This window comes from Perca flavescens, chromosome 9 (genome assembly GCF_004354835.1).
Source record: "Perca flavescens isolate YP-PL-M2 chromosome 9, PFLA_1.0, whole genome shotgun sequence".
NCBI lineage: Eukaryota > Metazoa > Chordata > Actinopteri > Perciformes > Percidae > Perca > Perca flavescens.
The window spans coordinates 6987103-7012102 of NC_041339.1; the positions used below are offsets into that span (position 1 = coordinate 6987103).

General features: G+C 40.3%; 2 protein-coding genes across 11 annotated transcripts in view; both read left to right on the forward strand.

Moving 5' to 3' along the window:
- The window catches only part of rad23ab (RAD23 homolog A, nucleotide excision repair protein b), a 21665-nt gene extending 15091 nt beyond the window's left edge, over window positions 1-6574 (forward strand). For all 4 annotated transcript variants that reach the window (XM_028587661.1, XM_028587662.1, XM_028587663.1 and 1 more), the window contains exons 9-10: window positions 3645-3791; window positions 5931-6574. In XM_028587661.1, the coding sequence (XP_028443462.1) occupies window positions 3645-3791; window positions 5931-6044 (261 nt within the window). In that variant the 3' untranslated portion in view covers window positions 6045-6574. The remainder of the gene's footprint in view (window positions 1-3644; window positions 3792-5930) is intronic.
- A 2527-nt stretch (window positions 6575-9101) lies between these two features.
- Window positions 9102-25000, forward strand: part of LOC114561358 (epidermal growth factor receptor substrate 15-like 1) — a 72440-nt gene continuing 56541 nt past the window's right edge. For 4 of the 7 annotated variants that reach the window (XM_028587352.1, XM_028587358.1, XM_028587353.1 and 1 more), the window contains exons 1-9: window positions 9688-9800; window positions 10069-10110; window positions 10305-10394; window positions 13800-13847; window positions 16859-16954; window positions 17166-17234; window positions 17585-17710; window positions 17899-17958; window positions 19487-19729. In XM_028587352.1, coding sequence (XP_028443153.1) covers window positions 9735-9800; window positions 10069-10110; window positions 10305-10394; window positions 13800-13847; window positions 16859-16954; window positions 17166-17234; window positions 17585-17710; window positions 17899-17958; window positions 19487-19729 — 840 coding nt within the window. In that variant the 5' untranslated portion in view covers window positions 9688-9734. Of the gene's footprint in view, window positions 9182-9687; window positions 9801-10068; window positions 10111-10283; window positions 10395-13799; window positions 13848-16858; window positions 16955-17165; window positions 17235-17584; window positions 17711-17898; window positions 17959-19486; window positions 19730-25000 lie in introns of those variants that run through there. The other 3 variants (XM_028587355.1, XM_028587357.1, XM_028587356.1) reach the window with 3 other exon arrangements.

Here is a 25000-nt window from a genome sequence, read left to right on the forward strand (position 1 = left end):
CTGGACAAGGAAGTAAGTTACTCTAGTATTGGTTTTTGACTATTTTAAGATGAAGGGAGAACATTTCTCTTTGTTTGATTTTATTAAAAGTAAAGTTGGGCTTTGCTGTTGGCTTCACAACTAATTTTTTTAAAAAGACAGAGAGAAAAAAGAGTTTTTACAGGCAATTTTACAGGCAGTTTTACAGGCAACTCTGCTACCGCTTTGCCGGCAGACTAGTGAACATCCGGGCACCCACTGCCAGCGGACTGTTCAGAAATGAATTGAACCGCTCCACTCTGCTGTTGTTGAAGCTGCCTGTAATTATCCTAGTTATATACAGTCTATGGTGAAAGCACAGTGAGACAACATTCATGTTGTTTTTTTTCAAATTGTGCGGTGAACATAGGCGGCGACCTGTGACGACTGCCCCACTGTCATTTCCAACCAATCACATGATTTGTCCCGCCCCAGCTGTTAGCAACCCAGGTTGTGTGCAATTCACATTGAAATCAGCCCTAGTCTACCCTGATCAAACCCACCTGGCGACCTGTGTCACGAAGCCTAGTAGATGGAGGAGGGTTACCCCATTCATACACACAGTTGACCTGGGTACAACCCTGGTAGAGCCATCAAAGGGGTATTATTAAGATATTTCCAAAACCCCTTAACCTTTGTAGAAAAAAGGAAAAGCCAAGGCACTCTTCTTCAAGATTATTAAAAAGCCTTTATTTTGGTGGCTATTTCATAATAGAAAATTTAAGAGACATAGGGAGAAGCAACCCACGCGTAGCGGCACAGCCTTCTTCTTTTAATATATTTTTTTATTATTGAAGCAATCAGGATATCAACATATCAAATCACATTTTTCCCCACTGACAGACAAAACAAACAAAACAACTTATAGGATGCCACATGAAACAAAAGAAAAAGCTTTTACAATTTTATCTTCTCAAAATAATCAAACGGTTGCCATATTGCCTGGAATTTGTGTGCGATCCCTGAAAATTGTATCTTTTCCAGCTTTAACAGGCTCATCACTTCTTTCAATAATGCTGGTTGGGCTGGTGGATTTCTCTGCTTGCAATTTAGTAAAATCATCCTTCGTGCCAACAGTATCACATAACGTATCACATTGTATTGATTGTTTGACAAAACCGTTGTGGTCGATTTTACTCCAGATACCTCCAACACTGGGTCTGGTTTAAGTCAAATATTAAGAACTTCAGATAGAGTTTTAAAGATGTTGGCCCAGTAATTACAGAGTCTCAGGCAGTTCCAGAACATATGTGCTATAGAAGCCGGAGCTTGTCCACATCGGTCACATGGGGGGTCGACTGTAGGGAACATCTTGGACAGCCGTGGCTTTGATAAATGTAGTCTGTGTAGAATTTTGAATTGTATCAGTCCATGTCTGGCACACACCAAAGAGGAGTGGACAAATTATTGTGCCTTTTCCCATTGAGTCTCTGTGATTTCCATTCCCATATCCTCCATCCACGCCTCTCTAAGGTGGTCCAGTGTTATTGTGCGGTCCAATTGTGTAAAGTCATCGTGGATCTTAGAGATCGCTCTTTTAGTCTGTGGTTCAGGCAATAACAGTGTGTCCATTTGGCCATAGGCCAGCCAAAGTGCCTCAGAATTTGGGACAAAATTTTAATTGAGTGTGAAATAGTTTTTCATCTTAACCTTTGGCGTTGGTAGAGCAGAAAAAAAAGTATTGCTTCCAAAGAGGAATTAGAGTTATTTCTATTTTCCATGCTTGCCCATTCAGCCCCCTGCGTGTGAACCAGAAAGACATAGATTGAATGTTGAAATTGAAAGACAAGTAATAGAGCCGAAAGCAAGGCAACCCCATACCCCCAATTGCTTTAGGTCTCTGCAGAAACGCTTTTTTAATTCTTGGGGGTTTCTTATTCCAGATAAATTGAGATATGGCCGCATCTAATTTGTCAAAAAAAGGCTTTGTTAATGGGAATAGGGATGCACTGAAAGAGAAATAAATATCTTGGTAAGATGGTCATTCTCACAATATTAATTTGACCTGCAAGGGAGATTGGAAGATTTGCCCATTTGTCAAAGTTACGTATTGTTTGGTCGTACAGCTTCAGGAAATTGTGTTTTAAGTAGATCAGAATGGTTTCCAGTAATATTTATCCCCAGATATTTAAATTGGTCTGAGATTGTAAATGGCAGGGAGCTGAAAGCGTGTCTGTTCTGTCTGGCTTTTGGATTAATTGGAATGTACTTTTTGAGAGGTTGAGCTTGTATCCAGATGCTACACCGAAATTTCTTAAGATTGATATTATATCAGGCATTGACATATACAACTGCGTATAAGGCCACCTTGTGTTCTGACCCTCCCCTTTCAGTACCTTCATATTCTTTTGCCATACATAGCGAGATAGCGAGGGGTTCAATGGCAAGCGCAAATAACAGTGGTGACAGGGGGCACCCTTACCTCGTAGAGCGACCAAGCGGAAAGTAGCTGGAATTAACGTTATTTGTTTTCACGGAGGCCTGAGGGTGAGCGTACAATAATTTAACAAGGGAGATGAATTTTGAGCCAATTCCAAATTTAGACAGGGTCGAGAAGAGATAATCCCACTGTACCCTGTCAAAAGCTTTCTCTGCGTCTAAAGAGATTAATATTTCAGTGTGTTCATTATTTGCGGGTTGTGTGTAGATAATGTTAAGTAGTCGCCGTATGTTAAAGAATAGCTGCCTGTCTTTGATGAATCCTGTCTGGTCTTGGGATATTACTGTCAGGAGAATTCCATCCATACGTGTAGCCAAAATCTTTGCAAATATTTTGTAATCTACATTTAGTAGGCTTACTAGTCTAGCCTTCTTCTTCTTAACCCTTGTGTTGTCTTCCCATCGGCCATGCAACTTTTTGTTTTTCTGGGTCAAAATTTAAAATTTAAACCGTAAGAAGCTTTTGTCGCTTTTCTTGGTGTTTTTTTTATGGTTTTTTTTTCTACCATGTTTTTGAAGCTTTTTCTGAAATTTTTGTCACTTTTCTGGAGTTCTTTGTTGATTTTCTTTTTTTCTGCGCTATTGACGTTTTTATTCTTGTTTTTCCTGACATTTTTGTCACATGTTCTTTTATCAATTCTTTTCTTCAGATGTTATAAAATTGAATAAAACACATTCAATGAAAGTAGTGAACTGATCATTAATTTTACTTGTGAAGAGCATTATACGGAACCATCCACGTTTATTATTTTTGACAATTTGGTTGAAAGAAACCCACATTTCTGATATAGAAACTTTTTGGAAAAAAATGGGTCAAATTTGACCCGACGACAACAGGAGGGTTAACAGAGCAGTAAGAGATGAAGATCTGTGAGCTGTATTTCATTACAGCCACCATTTTGTACGGTACAGTATTCTTTACAAGAGGAGTGTCTTATTCCTCAAACCCATTTTATTGCTACTTCTTCAAGAGCTTTAGTGGCAGTCACAACATTATGAAAGCATCAACACTTGATAAGAAAGTGATATACTACTTGATATATCTATTTAATCTAAATGCATAACAAGTATGTATAAATATTTAAAGGTAAAGGTACTGTTTGTTTGCTGTCCTGTTTGTGTGGGGCTGGGGACCTGTATATTTGCTGTATTGTAGTATTTATTTTGTTTGTATGTATTACTTGCAGCAAATCACGCAGCACCAGGAGCGTTTTGTGCAGATGCTGAATGAGCCACGAAGCGGAGACACGGAGGGGGACGGGGCCGAGGCTCAGGGGTCACCACAAACCAACTACATCCAGGTCACCCCGCAGGAAAAGGAGGCCATTGAGAGGGTCAGTTACCAGTGTCTGTATTTGTATGGAAGCAAATAAGAGACATAAGTATTCAAATTTGAACAGCCGCCGAATACTTAATATTGAAATATTTTACTTTGAAAACCATGTATCTGAACGCATTTGTTGCGATGTCAACTCCTTGAAGTTAACTTATGAAATTTCACTCAAAAAACCCACAGCGGGCCTGCGGTAAAAAGTTGAGACCGACACAACTTTTGGAGAAATGCAACCCCATGTCACGCTGCGTCATGTAATCGGAGGTCAGACTTCTCGTTGTTTTGAGGTATGATTTGAGGCGGTGTGAGAGTCCCATACAGGAAACGGGAAACAGGAAACATCACTGCCTCTATCGCTGCCACAAGAAAGTTTTAAAACACTATGAGGGTAAAAAAACTAAACAAGAACTGAACCGCCCGGGCATTTGTGTAATAACTGAATGTTTCCTGCAACAACAAAGCACTCACTCTCTCACTCATCTCTTTTCTTTCTCTCTCTCCCCTTATGAAATAATGCTGCCTTCAAGTCAGGGACGGACTGACAATCTGTGCGTTCTGGAAAAGTCCAGAACGACCGTCCACCCGACAGCCGTCGGCCACAAAAAAGGTCTAATAAAGCGATATTAACAGCCAACAGCAGGGGGCGCTAATACGATCGCTTACTGTATATGCTACGTGTAAAAGAAACTGAGGAAGAAGAGTAGGGCTACTAGTCTGGCTATCACCAATCCATAGCCTGGTCATGATGAGGGACAGGCAGCAGCAGAGTAATTTTCACATCAGCAAGAGGTACTGAGTGCCAGGAGCAGGACACATTATAATAGGCTGCCTTTATCCCTATATTAGCGAATTGCATAGTCAGCTATCAACATGGGTGTGCATCATGATTATGAAAATTATCGTGCCATTTAGTGCTGTCGAACTTAAAGTGTTTAATAATTTCTGTTAGGTTAATTTGAAACATTAAACGCGTTAGAAATTAATCGCGGGTTGACCGCGATTTCACTTGGTTGTATATGAGAGGTTGTAGTGAGGTCACTTTTGCTGCTAGGATGAAGACTATGGATTGAATTAAACAGGAAAACATCAGGCATGCATTGGTACCACTCTAAACGTTCTGACAAACAGGGAAGGGGGCTAAATAATTCACCAAATGTAACCAAAAGTTTAACCAAAAAATCCTAGCTTGCACTTTCTGTCTGTCTTCCATCAGAGTGCAGTTTTTCCTTGTTTTTCATATTTGCGTTTACTATTGTGGAACTGGCAAAGACCTGGTGGTTGTTTGTGAAAGCTTCACAGACTAAATTGATAGGGCCTAGTCATTGTCATAATTTCACAGCCGTAATATGAATCAAAAGTGTAATATGACATTGACAAAATATGAAATAGGTTATTCAATGCTAATTCTTTAACAACAAAACAACATATCAATAATAGCTAATAACCTGTCTTTAAAATCATTTGTTTTTTCATTTTGAAGATAGTTGCAGCATAAAAGATGACCGGGAGAGTGCAGGGAAGTGCCAGGATGCTCTACGTCACAATATTTCACACGGCCCAAGTCAGATAGTCACAGCCTGGAACAATTTTTTTTGCTTACCACCCTCAGCAAAAGCCTAAACACCTGTCTCTACAGAGAGTGTTCAGTTGTAAAGATGGTACCAAGTACAAATGGCTAATAAACACAACCCCAGTTATCATCATTGGTTTTGAGATATTACTTGCTGTGAATACCTTGTCTGATAGAGTATTGTGGCATAGTATCAGGACTTCCTGGCTAGTGTCTGTCGCGCACGACTAGGGACGAATGACCAGATGTTGGGCCTATTTGGGAGAAAGTCCAGGGCAGTTTTTTAGCCCCAGTCCGTCCCTGCTTCAAGTCCGGTCGGAACTATGAAATGTATAAAAGATTTGACAGAAGTTGGGGGGTTCAAGAACACAACAGGACTTCACATAAATGGGCCGTTTCCGACACTCCCCCTGCCGCACCACCCTGCGACAAATCGCTGAATCAATTTTTTTGTTGTTGCTGTGAATGCCCCGTAAGTGTCCGCGCCCTTGCAAGTAACTGTCTCAGACACAGCCGTACTGTTTTGTATGTATGTATGTATGTAACATAAGCATGTGTGTTGTGTTCCAGTTAAAAGCGCTGGGCTTTCCGGAAGGCTTAGTCATCCAGGCTTACTTCGCCTGCGAGAAGAACGAGAATCTAGCTGCCAACTTCCTGCTACAGCAAACGTGGGACGACGAGTAGCCCAAAACCTCACCTGACACATCACCGTTCAACAGAGGGCCGCAGAATAGATGACAGCCCTACACCAGGTTCCACCAGGGAGGAACCAGAACAGGAGAGGGAAGAGGACTGTTCTTTTTCATGCCATGTGACTGTGGTCTAATTATGGGGGTGATGGTGATGGCGAAGACAATGCTGTTGAAAGTTAGCTGTGCTGCCCTACCCTCCATTCAGCCGTGACGATCATCATAGCAGCTCAAAGACGGAGCTGCGCCTCACTGCTGATATCCTAACTGCTGCCGCTTGTGCCGAGTGATCACACTGAGAGAAGTCATGCTAGGAAAACATACCAACGCTCTGCATCACCTTCTCAGGCCAAACAGGCTTTGATTTACAGGGTCTCCTCTACAGTCAGCTCAGACTGCCTGCAGAAGATGTGTTAAACTTAGACTACGGTACATATACAGTGTATACACTACAGCAGGGGTGTCAAACTCATTTTCCCTAAGGGCCACACTGGAAAATAAGAATCCCATCAAGGGCCAGACATGTAGAGGTTATTGACATGCTTTTATTTCATTGAAAAAGTAAAAATATCTTTGACTGTCTTACTGCATGTCGCATTTTTGTTTCTTTTCCCGTCTTTTTTGTGGCTTTCTCTAACGTTTTTTTTGTCGCTTTTTTTCCGACATTTTTGTCGCTTTTTTTGACACTTTTATTGCATTGTCGTTGACAAAAAGCCCTACAAAAGTCAGAAAAAAAGTTCCTTAGCCATCATAGAGTTTAGCAAAGCAAGAAACACAGTTTCCCGTTGTTTTGGTTTGGTGTACAGCTAGGCTTGCCAAAATTGATTGTGAACCTAAACTGATATTCGGGCCAGATCAAAATCCGGGAAGGGCCGGATTCCCCCCCTCCACCCCCGGGTCTTGAGTTTGACACCCCAGCACTACAGAGTGTAGCTGTCGTGAATGTATACATGACTAAAAACAATGTGCGTTTGCAAACCCTCCATGTTGAGTTTACCTGAAAATGTGATGCAAACTGTTGACTTCACTGTTTGAGAGCTAGCATTGCTTTATATTAAAGTTCAGGTCTGATCATTTCATTTATCCTGCCTCCGTATTATCCTTAGTAAAAAAAAACAAAAAAAAACCTCAAAATATCTTCGCTCCAACCAGCACAAATTTCGGTGGCGTTTTGACCTTGCAATAAGCATGCAGATGTGATTGTCATCTGCAAAGTAATTGAAATTGCTGCAGGTGAGTTGAAACTTTTCAGCCCATTCCTACCAGAAAAAAAAAGACAAATTAGACAAAATGTTAGGAATGGAAATTCAAAAGGTTAAGATAATAATTCATCATTTTGACTTACTATCTCAATTTTGTTAGTGTCATTATTTTGACTTAATAAAAACATAATAAAGAAATGTTGACTTGGTATATACAATTTTGATTTAGATCAATATTTCACTTTGTATCTTACTTTTGAATTGAGTCAAAATAAAACATTTGACTTTGAAAGTCTTATTATTTTGACTCACCATGAGTAGATATTTATTTTTATTTATTACTCTTAACTTTTTTCTTGAAATTAAAAACAACTTTTTTTTTTTTTTTTTGGCAGAAATGGGCTTCCAACAACTAAGACATTAAAAAATCTGTCCCAACACGTTGCACTCTATTCTGAACATAAAATGAATTAGTTGTGCATTCACAGTATTTTATGATTACCTGTTGTCGAGATTGTGTGTACTGCAGTATTATATTTTGTGGGAGAAGAGGGGCCCACCCAAATGCAGCACTCCGCTTTAGTCGCCATTGTGGTCTTTCACTGTGGAGGGTTTGTTTGATTTTGCAGATGAGGGAATTTGAAGGTTGATTATAAAGTGCCACATAGCATGCCTTGTGAGCTAAATATTTGACTTTAGAAAATAAAAGTTGCGTTATAAATACTTAATTAGCTGGAATAATCAAGCATAATTCACTTCCTACTTTCAGACCATCCGTTTCTCTTCCATTTGTCTCATATCGCTTCTATGCATCTTAAAGCTGCAAGACTTTGAGCCATTGCTCCTTCATGCCTTATGGTTGTTAAAGACTTGAACATGTTTAATTTTACAAATGGGGATATATAGTTTACAATAAAGTGTTTTAATTATTGAAAATTAATCGGTTATTGTTTCAAAATTGGACAAAAGGGAATAAGTGCTAGAAGCCAAAACAATATTTTTGTTTTCAGCATGTAGTTTGCTGTCTATCCTTTTACTTCTCTATATTGTGTTTTAACTGAAAATGACTGGAAGTGTTGTATTATATTGTATATTGGGTATACAAACTCTAGGGGGGAAAAAGGCACTTTAATGGGACAAATGCTATTCTTTAGTTGTGAAGGGTTGTTGGATGCATGGGATTGTTACAGAGTTATTTATAGCATGGCAGTGGGTTGGAATGATGTGTGGTGTTGCTCTCACCTCAGTTTATCTGTTGTTTTATCCATTTTGTCTGTTTTTGTTTTGGGGTTTATAGAAAGAACACCGGTAGAGGTCATGCTGAATAGTTGTGAAAAAAAAAGTTTTGTTAAAGCATTGTGTAAAATAAATGGCTTTTACAAAGTGGGTGAGACAAGGAGATGTTTTTATCATGAATCATCTTAGTGCAAGCATGAGTGCAATCCTTAGGTTACATATTTCCCTGCAGGTACACTTATCAGGTTGATTTTAACGTGTGATGTAGACGAGCAGTGAAATAATTGCGTCATATCATATAACATATCACATATCACATTATTCCTTCAAACAAGCTCCAACATACCAGCGCCAAACATCAGGATTTGTAATTCTACATACTGACATTTAACCTCAATTTGGTTTGTTTGGTTGTGAAATAGTTGTGCGGAATTAAAAAGCTTACCCTAACGAGAGATCAAAAGTAAAAAAAAAATATTTTAGGATTCATGAATTCATGATTTTGCAAGTAGGCAACATAAAATTAGCAGATTCTTTAATGGAGTTCAGTAGCTTTCTGTGACATAGGGTTGTCCCGTAGCCTGTACGTCTATGGTTTGTCCGCCAGGGGAGTGTTGCCTTGGAGAGGGAGGGTGGGTGCGTTCCCGCAGCAACAGGGAAGATGGCAGCTCTCACATCTCTCACCCAGGTAAAGGTGCAGCAATTTAATACTCCACACATCTAAAGGCTAAGATAATTAACAGTATGAAACAGTATGTCTTATTTAATGACATTGTGTTTTAATTTGACTCACACGAGCTCGCTTTGAAATACAGCTAGAAATAAAGCAGTCAACTGGTCGATTAAGGCCTATTGCATTACCGTTATGTAGCGGGCTGGTTAGCCTCAGCTGATGCTAGCTAGCCGTGTATCTAGCTATTCGCCTACGACATACCTTACAATAAACGTATCAATTATACATTTAAAGAATGTATGCACCGCGTACGCTGTATACAAAGTTAGGGGCAGACCGGCATGCGCACGTATATTTAACAAAGCAGCAGAAACTCTGACAACGTTCAGTCCTTTAGCTAGCAAACCTTAGCTAGCCTAGCCCTGATGCCAAGTAGTGTGAGGATGGAGATAAACATGCTCGTGAGGCTAGAAGGCAGGCTGGCTAACCCCCCGGCTAACCTGGGCTTAGCTCTGGTTAATGATGCTGATGCGAGTTGGCTCTCTGGTCGTCATGTTCACTGGTGACCAAGGAAATGTTAAGGCTGATGGTCTCGCCTGCTGTGCTTGGCCAACAGTCATATAACACGGCAATGCAGTTGGTTTGTGATATCTTTGTTATTGATTGGGAGCAGCAGGGCTTGGGCGCCCCTCTAGCTGAAAGGCAATTAGCGTTAAACGAGCACTAGCTAGTCTCTAGGCTTAGCTAGCTAGCTAGCTAGACATTGAGTCACGCACAGGGTCTATTTAGGTGAATTGGGCAGATCATTTTAAATTTTGACGTAAAATCAGACTACACTGCTAACATGCTCTCAGTACTTACTTATATGGGTTGATTTTTAATGCAATAACCTTCTCTCTCTGCCACAGTTGTCAAGTGGGAACCCTGTATATGAGAACTTTTACAGACAGGTAAGATGATGAGCTAAAGTATAATACTTCTAAACTGCAACACTAATTTTATATTTATATAAAAAAGGGCAGTTTGCATGTTTGAGTGAGAGTCTATTATGAAGTGCATAAATATAATAGATGCAAATATAATAATAATAATAATAATAATAATAATAATACAATACACTCAGACTGTGTGTGTTTGCTCAAAGGTGGATCCTGGGAATACAGGGAAAGTGGGACCAACAGAAGCTGCCTTGTTCTTAAAAAAGTCTGGACTCCCTGACATTACATTGGGAAAGGTAGGTTGTGGCAAAAGTCACGCTGTTTTCTGTGTACTGGCTGATGGTGTCAATGTTACTTCACAATAGAGCTGGAGAGGTATGCTAGGTTTGTTTCATACAGCGGTTGGTTGCAGTTTGTGGATGTCAATTGATCTTACAGAAGGTCAACCTCTGGTCTGCGCAGGGCCAGTTAACCCTTCAATGTGCCCCTCCCGGAAAAAAAGATTGCATTATAGTCACCATCATCAAGTGCATTTTAATAATAAATATCTTATTAAATGAATTCAAGAGAAATTAAACAGATCCACCAATTTTCAATATGGCTTTGTTGAAAAAACCTTTATGTATAACTTAATGTATATATCGCTTTACCACAACCAATATACTACCAGCTATTACGAGCAGGTAGTTATTGGTTGTAGTTAAAAAAGAAAATCCTTGTGTGCATCCCTGTATAGGCATGTTTAATAAATACAGGCCAACCTTTTCCACTAAGGCACAATCGTGTTATGGCTCGATTTTAACCCACTTAGCCGATGGACCTTACATAGTGGCCTTCTTTCTTCTTCTTTTCTTTAAATATGCAAACTGGTGCACAATATCCTCATAATCAAGACCACTTAACAAGTTCATGTTGGTGATGGGCAGGATTGAAAGTAAAGAAAGCTGTATCTGTGATATTGTGGTCGGACTGTCTGCGGTTGTTAGGGCTGGGACGATATGCTTTTGTCCTGATTTGATTCTAGGGAAAATAATAGATTTTAAAAATCGTCGGCAAAAAAATCACGATGCATTACGATGTTAGATTTTTTTTTTTTCCACCTCTAGTGGTTATGTCACTCTGTACCTGCTGTCAACATTGTTAAAAACTGTCCAGAAGAGTACATTTTGCAATGCTCATAAGAGTAAAAAGTGACAGCACCAAAACACTATTATTACCTAAAAGGGTTGTATGCCTATTTTATAGGGCTCAGCCCTGATGTCTTTGCAGAATATTATAAGCATAGAACTAATATATGGGACATTTGCGAATTTGTAATCATATGCAAGATTTATCAGTGTTTTTATATGAACAACAAAATAACTGAGTGAGTGTGTTATCTGAAAGGGAGTCCAGTTCCAGGATTGCTCCATTGCCACTGGAAGTTCCGCTGAATGTCACACAACGCCCAAGACGATTGTGATTGGTTTAAAAAAAAAAAAAAAAAAAGGACTAGCGGAAAGGTGTTGCTTGTAGTGACAAACCCACAGAGCATTATTACCTACTCTGCAGATCCCCTCAGCTCTCCAGTGCGTCTCAGGGTCTTTCAGCTCATTGTTTTAATTTTACCCCACTACTGTACACTACCTGCCCAGCACCAAACAGCAGATAGATAGACCCTGCAATGAGCAGCTAAAGAGCCAGATTTTTTTTTTTAGTTGGTGGAGACCAAACCAGAGCTAAAAGGACAATAAATATTAGACATTCATCAGGTGGACTCAAACATGACTCCAAGTGAATTATGATTAGACAGATTTTAATCGAGGTGGTGTTCAATGGTATCTGTCTGGATAATCGGGTTACATGCCTGTAAACCAAGGTTTCAGCTGTACATCTTCACTGTTGTTTCACTCACTGCGGACAGCCCTACATTGCATTTCTGGACAGATTTCCTAACTTGCCTATCTATCACATGCCTTGGTGTGTTACAGCTGTAAGCACTAGCTGCTGTCGTGATTACTCTGGGGAGAAGATGAACAGATTATTGTTAATGCAATTAGTGTGACATTGTTAACAATGGACTGTAGCCACAGCAAGCATGTCCAGCTTTGGTCAAGACATTAAACACACTTTTTTCCATTGGCACTTTTGGCCACGCAGAGTCAAACTATGCCACACTGATTTGCGTTTCCATTATTTCAATCAGGAGAGACTTTATTGCAAATATGCAAAGGTGTATCTGTACATATGCATGATATGAAATGTACAGTCTTTGGAGATTAGACTCAATCGTTATAAAAATAATTTTAAAGGGGTAGAGAAGCCAAGGCATATCCCCCGATGGAGTCTAGACACTGGTGGTGGTGGTGGTGAAGGAGCCCGAAGACCGGACTGAAGGAGCCGACGGGAGCGGTCTGCCGGAGGAGGACCCAGGGTGCCGTGGGTGACGATGACTGGAGGTGGAAAGGGAGGAGAAGGGTTGCACACTTTGCCTGAAATGGACAACTGACAGCAGCAGAGAGTAGAACAGAATTAAAGCAGGGAGGCCATGCTGTGATTGGCTCGTGAAATTCATGGCCAATTCTGGATGGTTTAACTGAAAAGTGAACTCCTCAAAACAGCTGAACAGTTTTAGGAAGAGAGAGTAGTTTAGAAGTCTTCCTGAAAGAATTTACACTGAGCTTCATTAGTTTAAATGCACCGTGTTGTGCGGCGTTGCCAGTTATCTCCACAGCGCTGTCAGTGATTGAGTATGGTCTGGCTACACCACCTGTATCTATTCTGGGACAGGGGCAAAACGCTTTGTCCTTTTTTGTATGTTCTTAAACCACTTGTGTCAAACTCAAGGCTCGCGGGCCAGATCTGGCCCCTTGCAAATTTTGATCCGGCCCGCATATCAATTTAGGTTCTCAATACATTTTGGCTTGCCTAGTTGTGCGCCAAACCAAAAAGATTGGGGAAAATGTTTGCAAACCACAGTCACGTGTCAATCAAAGCCAAATTTGGCAGATTTGTCGACTTTGAGATCCAGAAATTCCCACAAAACCGGAAGGTTTTCATATTCAGGCTGTGAAACAGGTTGCTGTGAGTCGGTTGTGTGGTTGCCTACTTTTTGAAAATGTAATCAGAATGCATTGTTTTGCTAAACTCTAAATGACTAAGGAACTTTTTTGCTGTTTTTTCTTTTTTTAGGTCTTTATGTGGAGCAAATTGTATGAAACTTTTTCTGATTAAATAAAATCCTGTCAATAAACTGTGCACGTCTGGCACCGTATGTGTCAATGTCAAAAAGCATCAAAAACCTAAACAAAATAAATGTCAACAAAAACATGTTAAAAGCGTCAAAAAGAACGCCAAAAAACCCGCTGAAAAACTCAAATGTCAACTAAAAAAACTCAGCTGTCGAAGAAAAAAATGTTGAAAGCATCAAATGCGTGAAAAATGTCCCAAAAAAACATCAAGCATCGTGCACCAACTCCATTCATGATTGGCCAACGGCACATTCAACAAGCGTTCTCCGACGGAGGAAAGAGAACGATGACGTCATTTATGATACAGTGATGCCCCAACGGGCCACTGGGTTTATATTTACTCGTCCAACTTGCCATTTTACTTGCCCCGGGCCATCGGGCAACCCTTAATGTTAAACCCTGCAGTCCTAATCATACTTGATTGGATACATGTATGAAACCATCCATGTGTGTTTATGTCTTGTGTTTCAGGTCTGGGATTTGGCCGATCCCGATGGCAAAGGCTATCTGGACAAACAGGTAGGGGACAGACGACTTCTCATCCACTGCTCTGTCTTTGATGATGTGCTGAATGTACTTGACAGAGAAAAGTGAAAATCACAGTGAATGCAGTTATGCAAAAATACTTAATCAGACCTGCCAACCTTGAAGAAATTTTCTGTGTGTATCACGGTGTGATAGGCTACCTTATTGACACCAGTGTTGGGCAAGTTAATTCCAAAATGTAATACATTATTGATTACTAGTTACTGTCATTTGAGAGTAATTAGTTATATTACAATATTATTGTCTTTGAATTGTAATTCTTACACTACTTTTGCGTTACTTTCACCAAATTCTTGGCAGGTAGCTTGTGAATTTCACCACGGGGTCAAAAAAGTCTCATCTGTATCCACTGTCTACATAATAATTTATTCATATTATTTTGTATTATTAATCCGACGCTGCAAAGTAACTAAAAAATAAATAGTTAAGTAAAACGTTCAATAGCCTACTTGACTCTGTATTGTGGTGGACTAGAAGTATCCTAATAAGTAGGAGAAAATGAAAAATACCCAATTAAAATTGAATCAAAGTAGCCAACGGTTACTTTCCACCGCTGCTAAAATGTAATATTACGTGTAGCAAGACTAAACATTAATTCCCGACATGTTATCTGTCAGTAGCTCGGCCACATTGCTGTCGCCACTGACAGGACACAGATGTTGTCAGTTACTGTCTGGTTCTGACCATGGGGAAGAGTGACGGGACAGCTCGCTTCAACGCAGCGGAAACAACTCCGGAAAATAATGTCCATGTCCCAAATGTATCCGTCTCTGCAGTCAGTTCAACCACTGAATTGTAAGGCGTTACTCCCATCACTGATGGACACTATGAATGCTTTTTTTCTTATCATCCATTTATTTTTAATATCATTATGTTTTGGTGGGTGGGGAGTATTTGTTTATGGGACTGTGTTCGTTACTTGTTGCCCAGACAGCCAGGCTTGCTGAGGCACTGAATTGAATTAAGCTAAGAATTTGGCTAGGAGGGGCAGGTGGGCGGAGGGTTAAAATGCAGTGCTCTGATTGGCTAAAAGCTTTTCACTCCACTCCTCAGCGGCAGAATCGACGTCATAGATGTAGATTGCATATAAACTGAAACCGGAGAAATGCGAGATGCAACAAAATGCGTACCTAGAGAGCAGCGAATCGTACAAGCGTACTTAAGGGTCAAAATGTGTGCTGAGTACGCAAAATGCGTAACATGTTGGCAGGTCTGCTTAATGACAGAAAAATCCTCCACAGGTTGATCTAATAAGATGACCCTTGGTGTACTAATGCCCTATAATGTGCTAATGCTAGCATGTCCAGTTCAAACAAAAGTGAGTGGGAAACCGTAAACATTATAGACCGAATCACTGTGACGTTTCACTAACGCGTAAATCAGCCCGGGTAGACAAATGGACAGTGATTTGAATTGCGGAGATACGTGAAACCGTGTTTGTGTTTATTTCTATTGTCATTTTCAGCCGTAACTGTAAAGTTTAAAGATATAGCCTACAGTATAGTTCAACACTGAGGGGGGGCCCTGGTAGCTGACCTGGTTGAGCGTGCGCCCCATGTACCAAGGCTCAGTCCTTAACACAGTGGCCCGGTTTTGAGTCCGACCTGCGGCCCTTTGCTGCATGTCATTCCCCCTTTCTCCTCCCCCTTTCCTGTCTTCAGCTGTCCTATCAATTTAAATATTATTTTTTGGGCATTTTTAGGCCTTTTTTGACAGGACAGCTGAAGAAATGAAAGGGGAGATAGATGGGGAATGACGTGCAGCAAAGGGCCACTAACCTGGGCCTGCTGCGTCGAGGAGTAAACCTCTTTATATGGGCACTCGCTCTACCAACTGAGCTATCCGGGCGCTCTGTCCTATCAATTTAAAGGCCAAAACCCCCCACTGTTGTTCTGATCTATCTGACCGTTCTGCTGTGCTTATTTTCTGTACTGTGTTGCCTTGCTACCGTCTTGGATAAACCAAGTCTAGCGTTGACTACTGACTGCTAGTTTGGGTGGTGTTATTTTCTTCAATGGGCCCAACAGGTGAATTAGCTCTCCAAGCTAATGTTAGTCACAGTGTTGACATATGAAAGCATCAAACATGTGTTTTATTTAGATGAAGGAGATAAGAGTTTGTCCAGTTGTTCCTCGTCCCTGTTTGCGCAGCACCGTTAAATTGTATGTATGGGACGCAGGAGGTTTCTACTCGGAAGGTATTGTTCACAAACATTATGAAGTGTTTCGGGGCGGCCTCTAGCTCATCCAGTAAGAGCGTTCGCCCCATGTTGGCTGAGTCCTGCAGTGGCACGGGTTCGATTCCGACCTGCTTCCCTTTGCTGCGTGTCGTCTCCCATCTCTCTCCACCTTTCCAGTCTATCCACTGTCACTATTAAAAAGGGAAAAAAAAATTATGGAGTGGTCTATATACAATTTTTTATATATATATATATATATATATATATATATATATATATATATATATATATATATATATTATATTATATTATTTATATTATATATATAAGTTTTTTTTCTTATATGTAAATTAGGGATACTAATTAACATTTTATTTTTCTGACCGATAGCTGACCCTTGTTAACCGATTATTAGTCTATATCCTTGACGTTCCACTTCCGGGATTGCTCTTGTGCCGCAGGAAATTCTGCCGGATGCATGTATTTTTGCCGATGTCCGTGTCCTCCTTCTTTTCTTTGTGTTGGCGTTCTAAACTCTGGTGGATTTATGAGGACTATGGTTAACTGCTCCTCAGATCTCTGCAGGGTAAATCCAGACAGCTGGCTAGACTACCTGTCCAATCTGAGTTTTCTGTTGCACGACTAAAACAACTTTTGAACGTACACGCATTCCACCAAAACAAGTTCCTTTCCGTGGCTCCGTTCTATGTCTTTGAGTTGCTACATCAATGTTAGTTGTCTCAGCTAGAGAAAGACATGATGACATGACGACATGATGGGTAATACAGTGTGTTTTCTCTCCCAGGGGTTTTACGTAGCTCTGCGGCTGGTGGCCTGTGCTCAGAGTGGTCAGGAAGTCAGTCTGTCCAGCCTCAACCTCACAGTCCCTCCGCCCAAGTTTGTGAGTGTGACTTCATCATTAAAGCTCAAATCCACGTATTCTTTGTATAAAAAAGAACATTGACATTTTATATACTTTGTCATTTTCATGTCATGTTATCATGTTATAAAACCTTGTATTGAAAGCTCAATATGAGAGAAGAAGATGTGTGTTTAATGTAGCGGATGGATCATGCGACAGCTCTTTGAAAGCCATCTTTGTCTGATTTCAGAAGGACACCAGCAGTCCGTCTCTAAGCAGCACAGTTTCTGCATCCGGCGAATTGCACTGGGCTGTCAGGGTGTGTTGAAACACAAACACACACACACACACACAGAAAGATAAAAGAGAATGAAATTTAATTTCCGCTATTCATTCATTTTTTATAGTCCTAAAGACCATTTTAACAATTACTGAGTATTGCCTAGATATTACCAGAAGACATTAGCCATTAATATCCATTATTGATTAAAATATGAACGTATGTACTCCCCTTTTTTTAGAGCTTGATGACAACATATTGGTAAACAGAGTCATTGCATAGAGCCTTACTAATACATCATTTTAGTTTCTCACAGATATATTATTAGTCCAGCAGAGAGCACTGACAAGTTAATTTTTTAGATCACTGTTGTGTTTTTTCTTTTGTAGCCCGAGGAGAAGAGTAAATTTGATGGGATCTTTGAGAGTTTGGCTCCAGTCAATGGCCTGCTGTCAGGAGAGAAGGTCAAACCAGTCCTAATCAACTCCAAGCTACCTCTGGATGTCCTTGGGAAGGTATTGACTTAAATTTGGTTTCTTACTATACAGTGGGTCTTAAATTACGCTTGTTGGTCCCATGATTGGAGATTGAACTAATTAAGACAGAACTACTTCATGAAGTAGCATGAATGTCACGGTGGCTGGTAGAAGTGTTATATTTAGTAATAATGCTGAATGGCCTCATGTCTATGTCTTGCTGTTAGGTTTGGGACCTGAGTGACATAGATAAAGATGGCCATCTGGACAGAGATGAGTTTGCAGTGGTGAGTGTTATCTTCTTTATTGTTACTGTATGTCATTTTGATTCTCTATAGCCCGACAACTGTGGATAAGTGTACACTCAGTTGCCACTTTATTACAACATTGTAATACTGGGTAGGATGCTCGTTTGCCCCACAAACAGCCTGAATTGTTCGTGGCATGGATTCAACAAGGTGCTCCCAACATTACTTACTTACTTACTAGCCGACAGCAGTTAAATGTTGTAATTGTTACAAGGCTAAGCTAACCTAGGCTCGTACCACAAATACACACAGCTACTAAAGGCTAACTTAGCTCGTAACATTAATCCCTGTGTCCTTTTCCCTGTGTGTTGCATTTAAAGTAAGCGTGAGACCTAAACTGGCCTGGATGAGTGGATGCTTTATACCTAAGAGTGGTTGTGCTGTGTTAAACTGACTCACCCGGCTGCTGTTTTGTTTGCCCTCTGGCATTCATGTTTACATGCGGGCGCCCTCTTGGGAAAACAGTCATGAGCAGTCGAATTACGAACGCTGTGTTTGAGCTATGTTACTGGTTACTGATTGCACGGCGTATATTGACTGCTCATGATGGTGCCCTCATGTAAACCTGAACGCTACTGTCTTTCTAAACTATATTTTTAATAAAATGTCTGTACACTTACAAAGTTCTCAAAGCTTCGGTTTAAATGTAGGGACCCTGATTATGCTACCGTTGAAGTGTGGTGCTATTTTGAGCCTTGTTAATGGTATAAAATAGCGATTTACCATCTGCCCCGAAAGCTAGCGTTAGCAGCTAACCACAGGTTTGCAGTAGCTTGTTTAAAGCTAGAGACACATTCGACTAGCATGAAAACAGATCCCAGAGAACGTTTGACTAGGTACACATTTTATCAACCCCTAGGTTCATTTTGCGCCGGAATTGTCCTTTAATCTGAATCTTTACACCTGTCTTTGGCCGAGTTTAAATCAGCATAACACAAACACGCCCCCCTCATGTGACAGTCTAACCCTGTTAATCAGCTGACCACGCCCACTGCTCCAGAGACACCAGACTGATATTATAACATCATTCAAATATGTTAATTATTCCGTTATGGGTTTGGCTTTGCTCCCCTGCCCTGACCTTTCCTAAATACCTATTCTGCACATGCCTATATTGTCATAATGCTAGAATAACGTTTAGAAAACCAAATAGATTGTAAGTGGTTTGAAGAAATGCCAATAAACCAGATCACGTTTTTCTGCCATCCCGTAATGTTGTGTGAACTAGCCAGACCCTCCTCCGCAGCGCTGTGGAGGAAGGTCTGGCAATGCGAGACTATGATAACCCTAACCCTTTCCCACTGCTGCTGAGAAAAATCCCAGAAGAAAGACTGCTCAATATTAGAACTTGTGCCTGAACTAGGGGCTGAATATATAATAATAATAATAATAATAATAATAATAATAATAATAATAATAATAATAATAATAAATAATAGTTTTTCTAAAAGCTACTGTATATGTGCTTCCAGTAAGTATGCATTAACAGCAGGATGTTCTCCTCTAGGCCATGCACCTGGTGTACCGGGCTCTGGAGAAGGAGCCTGTTCCTGCACTCCTCCCCTCTGCACTCATCCCTCCATCTAAGAGGAAGAAGAGTCTGGGCTCAGTGGCTGGCTCTGTGCCTGGAATACCCGCAAGCCCCCCACCACCAAAAGACTCGCTACGCTCCACACCCTCCCACGGCAGCATGAACTCACTCAACAGCACCGGCAGCCTGTCGCCCAAACACACACTCAAGTCTGGACAGGTAATACACACTATATACACTACATAATATTATACACACCTACAGACTAGAGCTGAAGATCTTTTGATAGAAATTAAGACCTTCATTTCTATCATTTAATGAGCGGTAAATGAGCGGTCAGGTGATGCGTTTCGATTAGCGTGAAAATGGATGCTGAGGAGGTGAAAATGGATGCTGAGGAGGTGAAACTGAGGTGAAAGGATCCATTCATTTTCCCTAACTTATTCAGTAGTGTTATGCTGGTAGGAATAAATGATTTGCGAGCCCGGTTGGTTTGTAAGAACGGCACCCTGTATCTTCTGCCTGATGGCAGCACCTCATACGCCTGGAATAGGGGATGTAGCCCGTGACCATGTGGTTGTTGTTACACGTTCTGTCCACTAGATGGAATTCTAACATCAGCCTGGCCTTGAAGGGGACCTACGTCATGGCGCATTGCATTTCTGGCACGCTGATCTCGGTTTACATTATTTTGATTTTAAAGTCATGTTAAAACTATTTTCTGTCCTTCTTCCGATTTCCAGTCACAGCCTGTCGCTCCCCCCTGTACTAACGTTAGCTCACAATGCCTTGTGTTTCTCACTCCCGTAACTTATTGTTCATCCGACATGAGAAGAGGGCGATTAGCTAACGTTAGCCAACCTATTTATAAAAAAATAAAGAAATCGCATTCGAATAATAATTTAAGCATTTGAATAGTATTTATTTATTTACTATTTGAATTATATTCAACTTTGGGAATTCATTCCAACAGCCCTAATCAGGACAACAAAAAATATATTAGGGATGTCACGAGAACCGGTACTTCAGTACCAACTCGGTACCAAATCGTGCCGGTACTCATTTTTCCACAGTACCGTAGGTACCGGGGGATGCAATCCTGACGGACCTGATGGGGGCAATATATACACCTAATGTTAAAAACTTTCTAGACTGCCGCTAAATGCTGATAGCGAATAGCCCCTCATCTCCCTGTACGGTTTGACCGCATTCAACTTCTGGCTTTACCGTACATCTACCACGGCGGCTTTCACGACTTCACCTGGAACTCCCAAACCGCAAGTGAGTTGTCTATCACAACCTAACGTGTGCTCTGATAGCGCTTGTTTTAACGGATCTCTATAAAATCAGTTAACTTTAACCAGCCCGGTCCAGCCGGGGTCCAGAAGACTGACTTTTTTTATGTTTTGTAAATCACACTCTCCTTGCCCCCTCCACTTCATAACAGAAAGTTGAAACTAAAAGATAACACTGAAAGAAGAGTGACATGACGCTCTTCTTTTTTTTTTTTTTTTAAACACACACCGTGGTATCGACTTTAGTATCGAGTATTGTGTACTTTTGTTGGTATCGGTACCGAATACTATATATATACAGTGTGTATATATATATATACGTACATACATACATACATACATACAGTACAGGCCAAAAGTTTGGACACACCTTCTCATTCAATGCGTTTCCTTTATTTTCATGACCATTTACATTGTAGATTCTCGCGCAGTCTCCTCTTAACAGTTGTTCTAGAGATATGTCTGCTGCTAGAACTCTGTGTGGCATTCATCTGGTCTCTAATCTGAGCTGCTGTTAACTTGCGATTTCTGAGGCTTGTGACTCGGATGAACTTATCTTCAGCAGCAGAGGTGACTCTTGGTCTTCCTTTCCTGGGGCGGTCCTCATGTGAGCCAGTTTCGTTGTAGTGCTTGATGGTTTTTGCAACTGCACTTGGGGACACATTCAAAGTTTACGCAATTTTCCGGACAGACTGACCTTCATTTATTAAAGTAATGATGGCCACTCGTTTCTCTTTACTTAGCTGATTGGTTCTTGCCATAATATGAATTCTAAAAGTTGTCCAATAGGGCTGTCGGCTGTGTATCAACCTGACTTCTGCACAACACAACTGATGGTTCCAACCCCATTAATAAGGGAAAAAGTTCCACTAATTAACCCTGACAAAGCACACCTGTGAAGTGAAAACCATTTCAGGTGACTACCTCATGAAGCTCATTGAGAGAACACCAAGGGTTTGCAGCGCTATCAAAAAAGCAAAGGGTGGCTACTTTGAGGAATCTAAAATATAAGACCTGTTTTCAGTTATTTCACACTTTTTTGTTAAGTACATAATTCCATATGTGTTCATTCATAGTTTTGATGCCTTCAGTGAGAATCTACAATTTAAATAGTCATGAAAATAAAGGAAACACATTGAATGAGAAAGTGTGTCCAAACTTTTGGCCTGTACTGTATGTATATGTATATATATGTGTGTGTATGTATATATGTGTATATATATATATATAAAATCTACAATTTTAATCATATGTACATTCTAACAGTGAAAGACAGAATCCCAAAGAAAATTCCAGAAAATCACATCATATGAATTTATTAAAATTGATAACCATCTGATGAGGAAAAACAAGTATTTGACCCCCTGGACAAACAGCAAGTATTCTGGCTCCTACAAGCCAGTTAGTCTTTCTTTAAGACACAGCCCCAATCCGAACCAATTATCTACATCAAATACACTTGCCTCACCTCGTTACCTGTATAAAAGACACCTGTCAACACCCAAACAACCAGCATCCAACATCACCACCATGGGCAAGACCAAAGAGCTTTCTACGGACATCAGGGACAAGATTGTTGATCTGCACAAGGCTGGGATGGGCTACAAGAGAATCGGAAAGCAACTTGGAGAGAAAAGATCAACTGTCGGTGCAGTTATCAGGAAATGGAAGAAGCACCACACCACCGCCAACCTCCCTCGGTCTGGGCCTCCACACAAGATCTTGCCTTGTGGGGTGTCCCTGATCATGCGAACGGTGAGGAATCATCCCAAAACCACAAGGGGGGAACTGATGAATCAACTGAAGGCAGCTGGGACCACAGTTACAGAAGAAACGGTTGGTAACACACTACGCCATCATGGATTGAAATCCTGCAGCGCACGCAAGGTCCCCCTGCTCAAGAAGAAACATGTACAGGCCCGCATGAAGTTCGCCATTCACCACCTGGACAACTCAGAAGAGGCCTGGAAGAAGGTGATGTGGTCAGATGAGACCAAAATAGAACTTTTTGGCCTCAACTCAACTCGTCGTGTTTGGAGGGCAAAGAACACCGAGTACAACCCAAAGAACACCATCCCCACCGTCAAGCATGGTGGTGGCAACATCATGCTTTGGGGGTGCTTTTCAGCCAAGGGGACGGGACAACTCCATCGTATTGAGGGGAGGATGTACGGGGCCATGTATCGTGGAATTCTGGACCGACCTCTCCTTCCCTCAGTGAGAGAGCTGAAGATGGGTCGAGGATGGGTGTTTCAGCACTACAACGACCCTAAGCACACCGCCAAAGCAACAAAAGAGTGGCTGAAGAAGAAGCACATCAAGGTTCTGGAGTGGGCTAGCCAGTCTCCAGACCTGAATCCGATTGAAAATCTTTGGAGGGAGCTTAAAATTCGAGTTGCCAGGCGACAACCTTGGAACCTGAATGATTTGGAGGCTGTCTGCAGGGAGGAGTGGGCCAACATCCCTGCCGAAATGTGCACAAACCTTGTCACCAACTTAGGGCTGGGCGATATGGTTGAAAACTGTATCACGATATAAGTTTTTCATATCGGTCGATATCGATAATTATTGATATTTTTTATGACCTATTTAAAATAAGGACCAGGAGGAAAATATATTAAATTTAAACATTTTTATTTAAAACTTAACCCTGCTCTGATTATAATCCCCTCAATTATAAAAGCAGAAATGTCAACACAACCATGGAAAACATAATTAAAATGTAAACAGGTCTAAAATCACAATGAACACTTAACAATTATCTCTTAACATTAAGGTGAAAAATTAACGAATAAGTAAGAAATGCTTAATAAAGTGTCATAAAATAGTGCAAAGTGTTAGGGGAACTATTTTCTGCAGGTTTAGTGCTAGGTTGGTAACCTGGCTTCTGGACAGTGTTCGTTATTTCTTTGTAGCGTTTAGTAAGGCGCTGATGCAGAGTACTTCTCCATGGTGGTCTGCTGCTTGTGCCGTGTTGCAGCTGCAGATGTTGTTGGACGTTGATGGCGGATACGGCTGTGCTCGAAAGTGTGAGCGCGGCTAAAGTGGTAAAACAAGTTTATGGTATTACCAGTGTTGGTGGGGACGACGGTCTGACGACATTGGTCTGACTACGGTCAGACTTATAAAATCCCCAAAACTGCCATACTGACTTTTCCTGTTTTATCAACAATTTCCTCGCTCGCTCCGGCACTCACTTTCCACTCCACGCCGGTTCTGTTATTGAAGAACACGAGACAGCGATGTGGCGCAACCAAACATGATACTGATACATGATTGGCTGTTAGAGTGTCACTCCCCACGTTGCTAGGTTGCCAGAGAGTGAGGGCCTTTGTTCATGCAACCAAACTTGATTCACAACTTCTGGTTTCTTCTGATGAAGAAAAACAAGTTATCGAATGTTTTATCGACCGCATTTTCTATTGATATTGATTATGTGTCTATCACGATACATATCGTTATCGTTTTATTGCCCAGCCCTACACCAACTATAAAAACCGTTTGAGATCTGTGCTGGCCAATAATGGCTTTTCTACAAAATATTAACATGCTGTTTGTCCAGGGGGTCAAATACTTGTTTTTCCTCATCAGATGGTTATCAATTTTAATAAATTTATATGATGTGATTTTCTGGAATTTTCTTTGGGATTCTGTCTTTCACTGTTAGAATGTACATATGATTAAAATTGTAGATTTTTGCATTCTTTGTAAGTGGGGGTCAAACCTTATTTCCCCACTGTAAATCATATATATATATATAAATATATTATTATATATATATATATATATATATATATATATATATATATATATATATGTATGTATGTATGTATGTATGTATGTATGTATGTATGTATGTATGTATGTATGTATGTATGTATGTGTATGTATGTGTATGTATGTGTATGTATGTATATATATATGTATGTATGTATGTGTATATATATATATATATATATATATATATATATATATATATATATATATATATATATATATATATATATATATATATATATATATATATATATATATGTATGTATATATATGTATATATATATATATATATATATATATATATATATATATATATATATATATATATATATGTATGTATATGTATATGTATGTATATATGTATATATATATATATATATGTATGTATGTATGTATGTATGTATGTATTAGGGGTGGG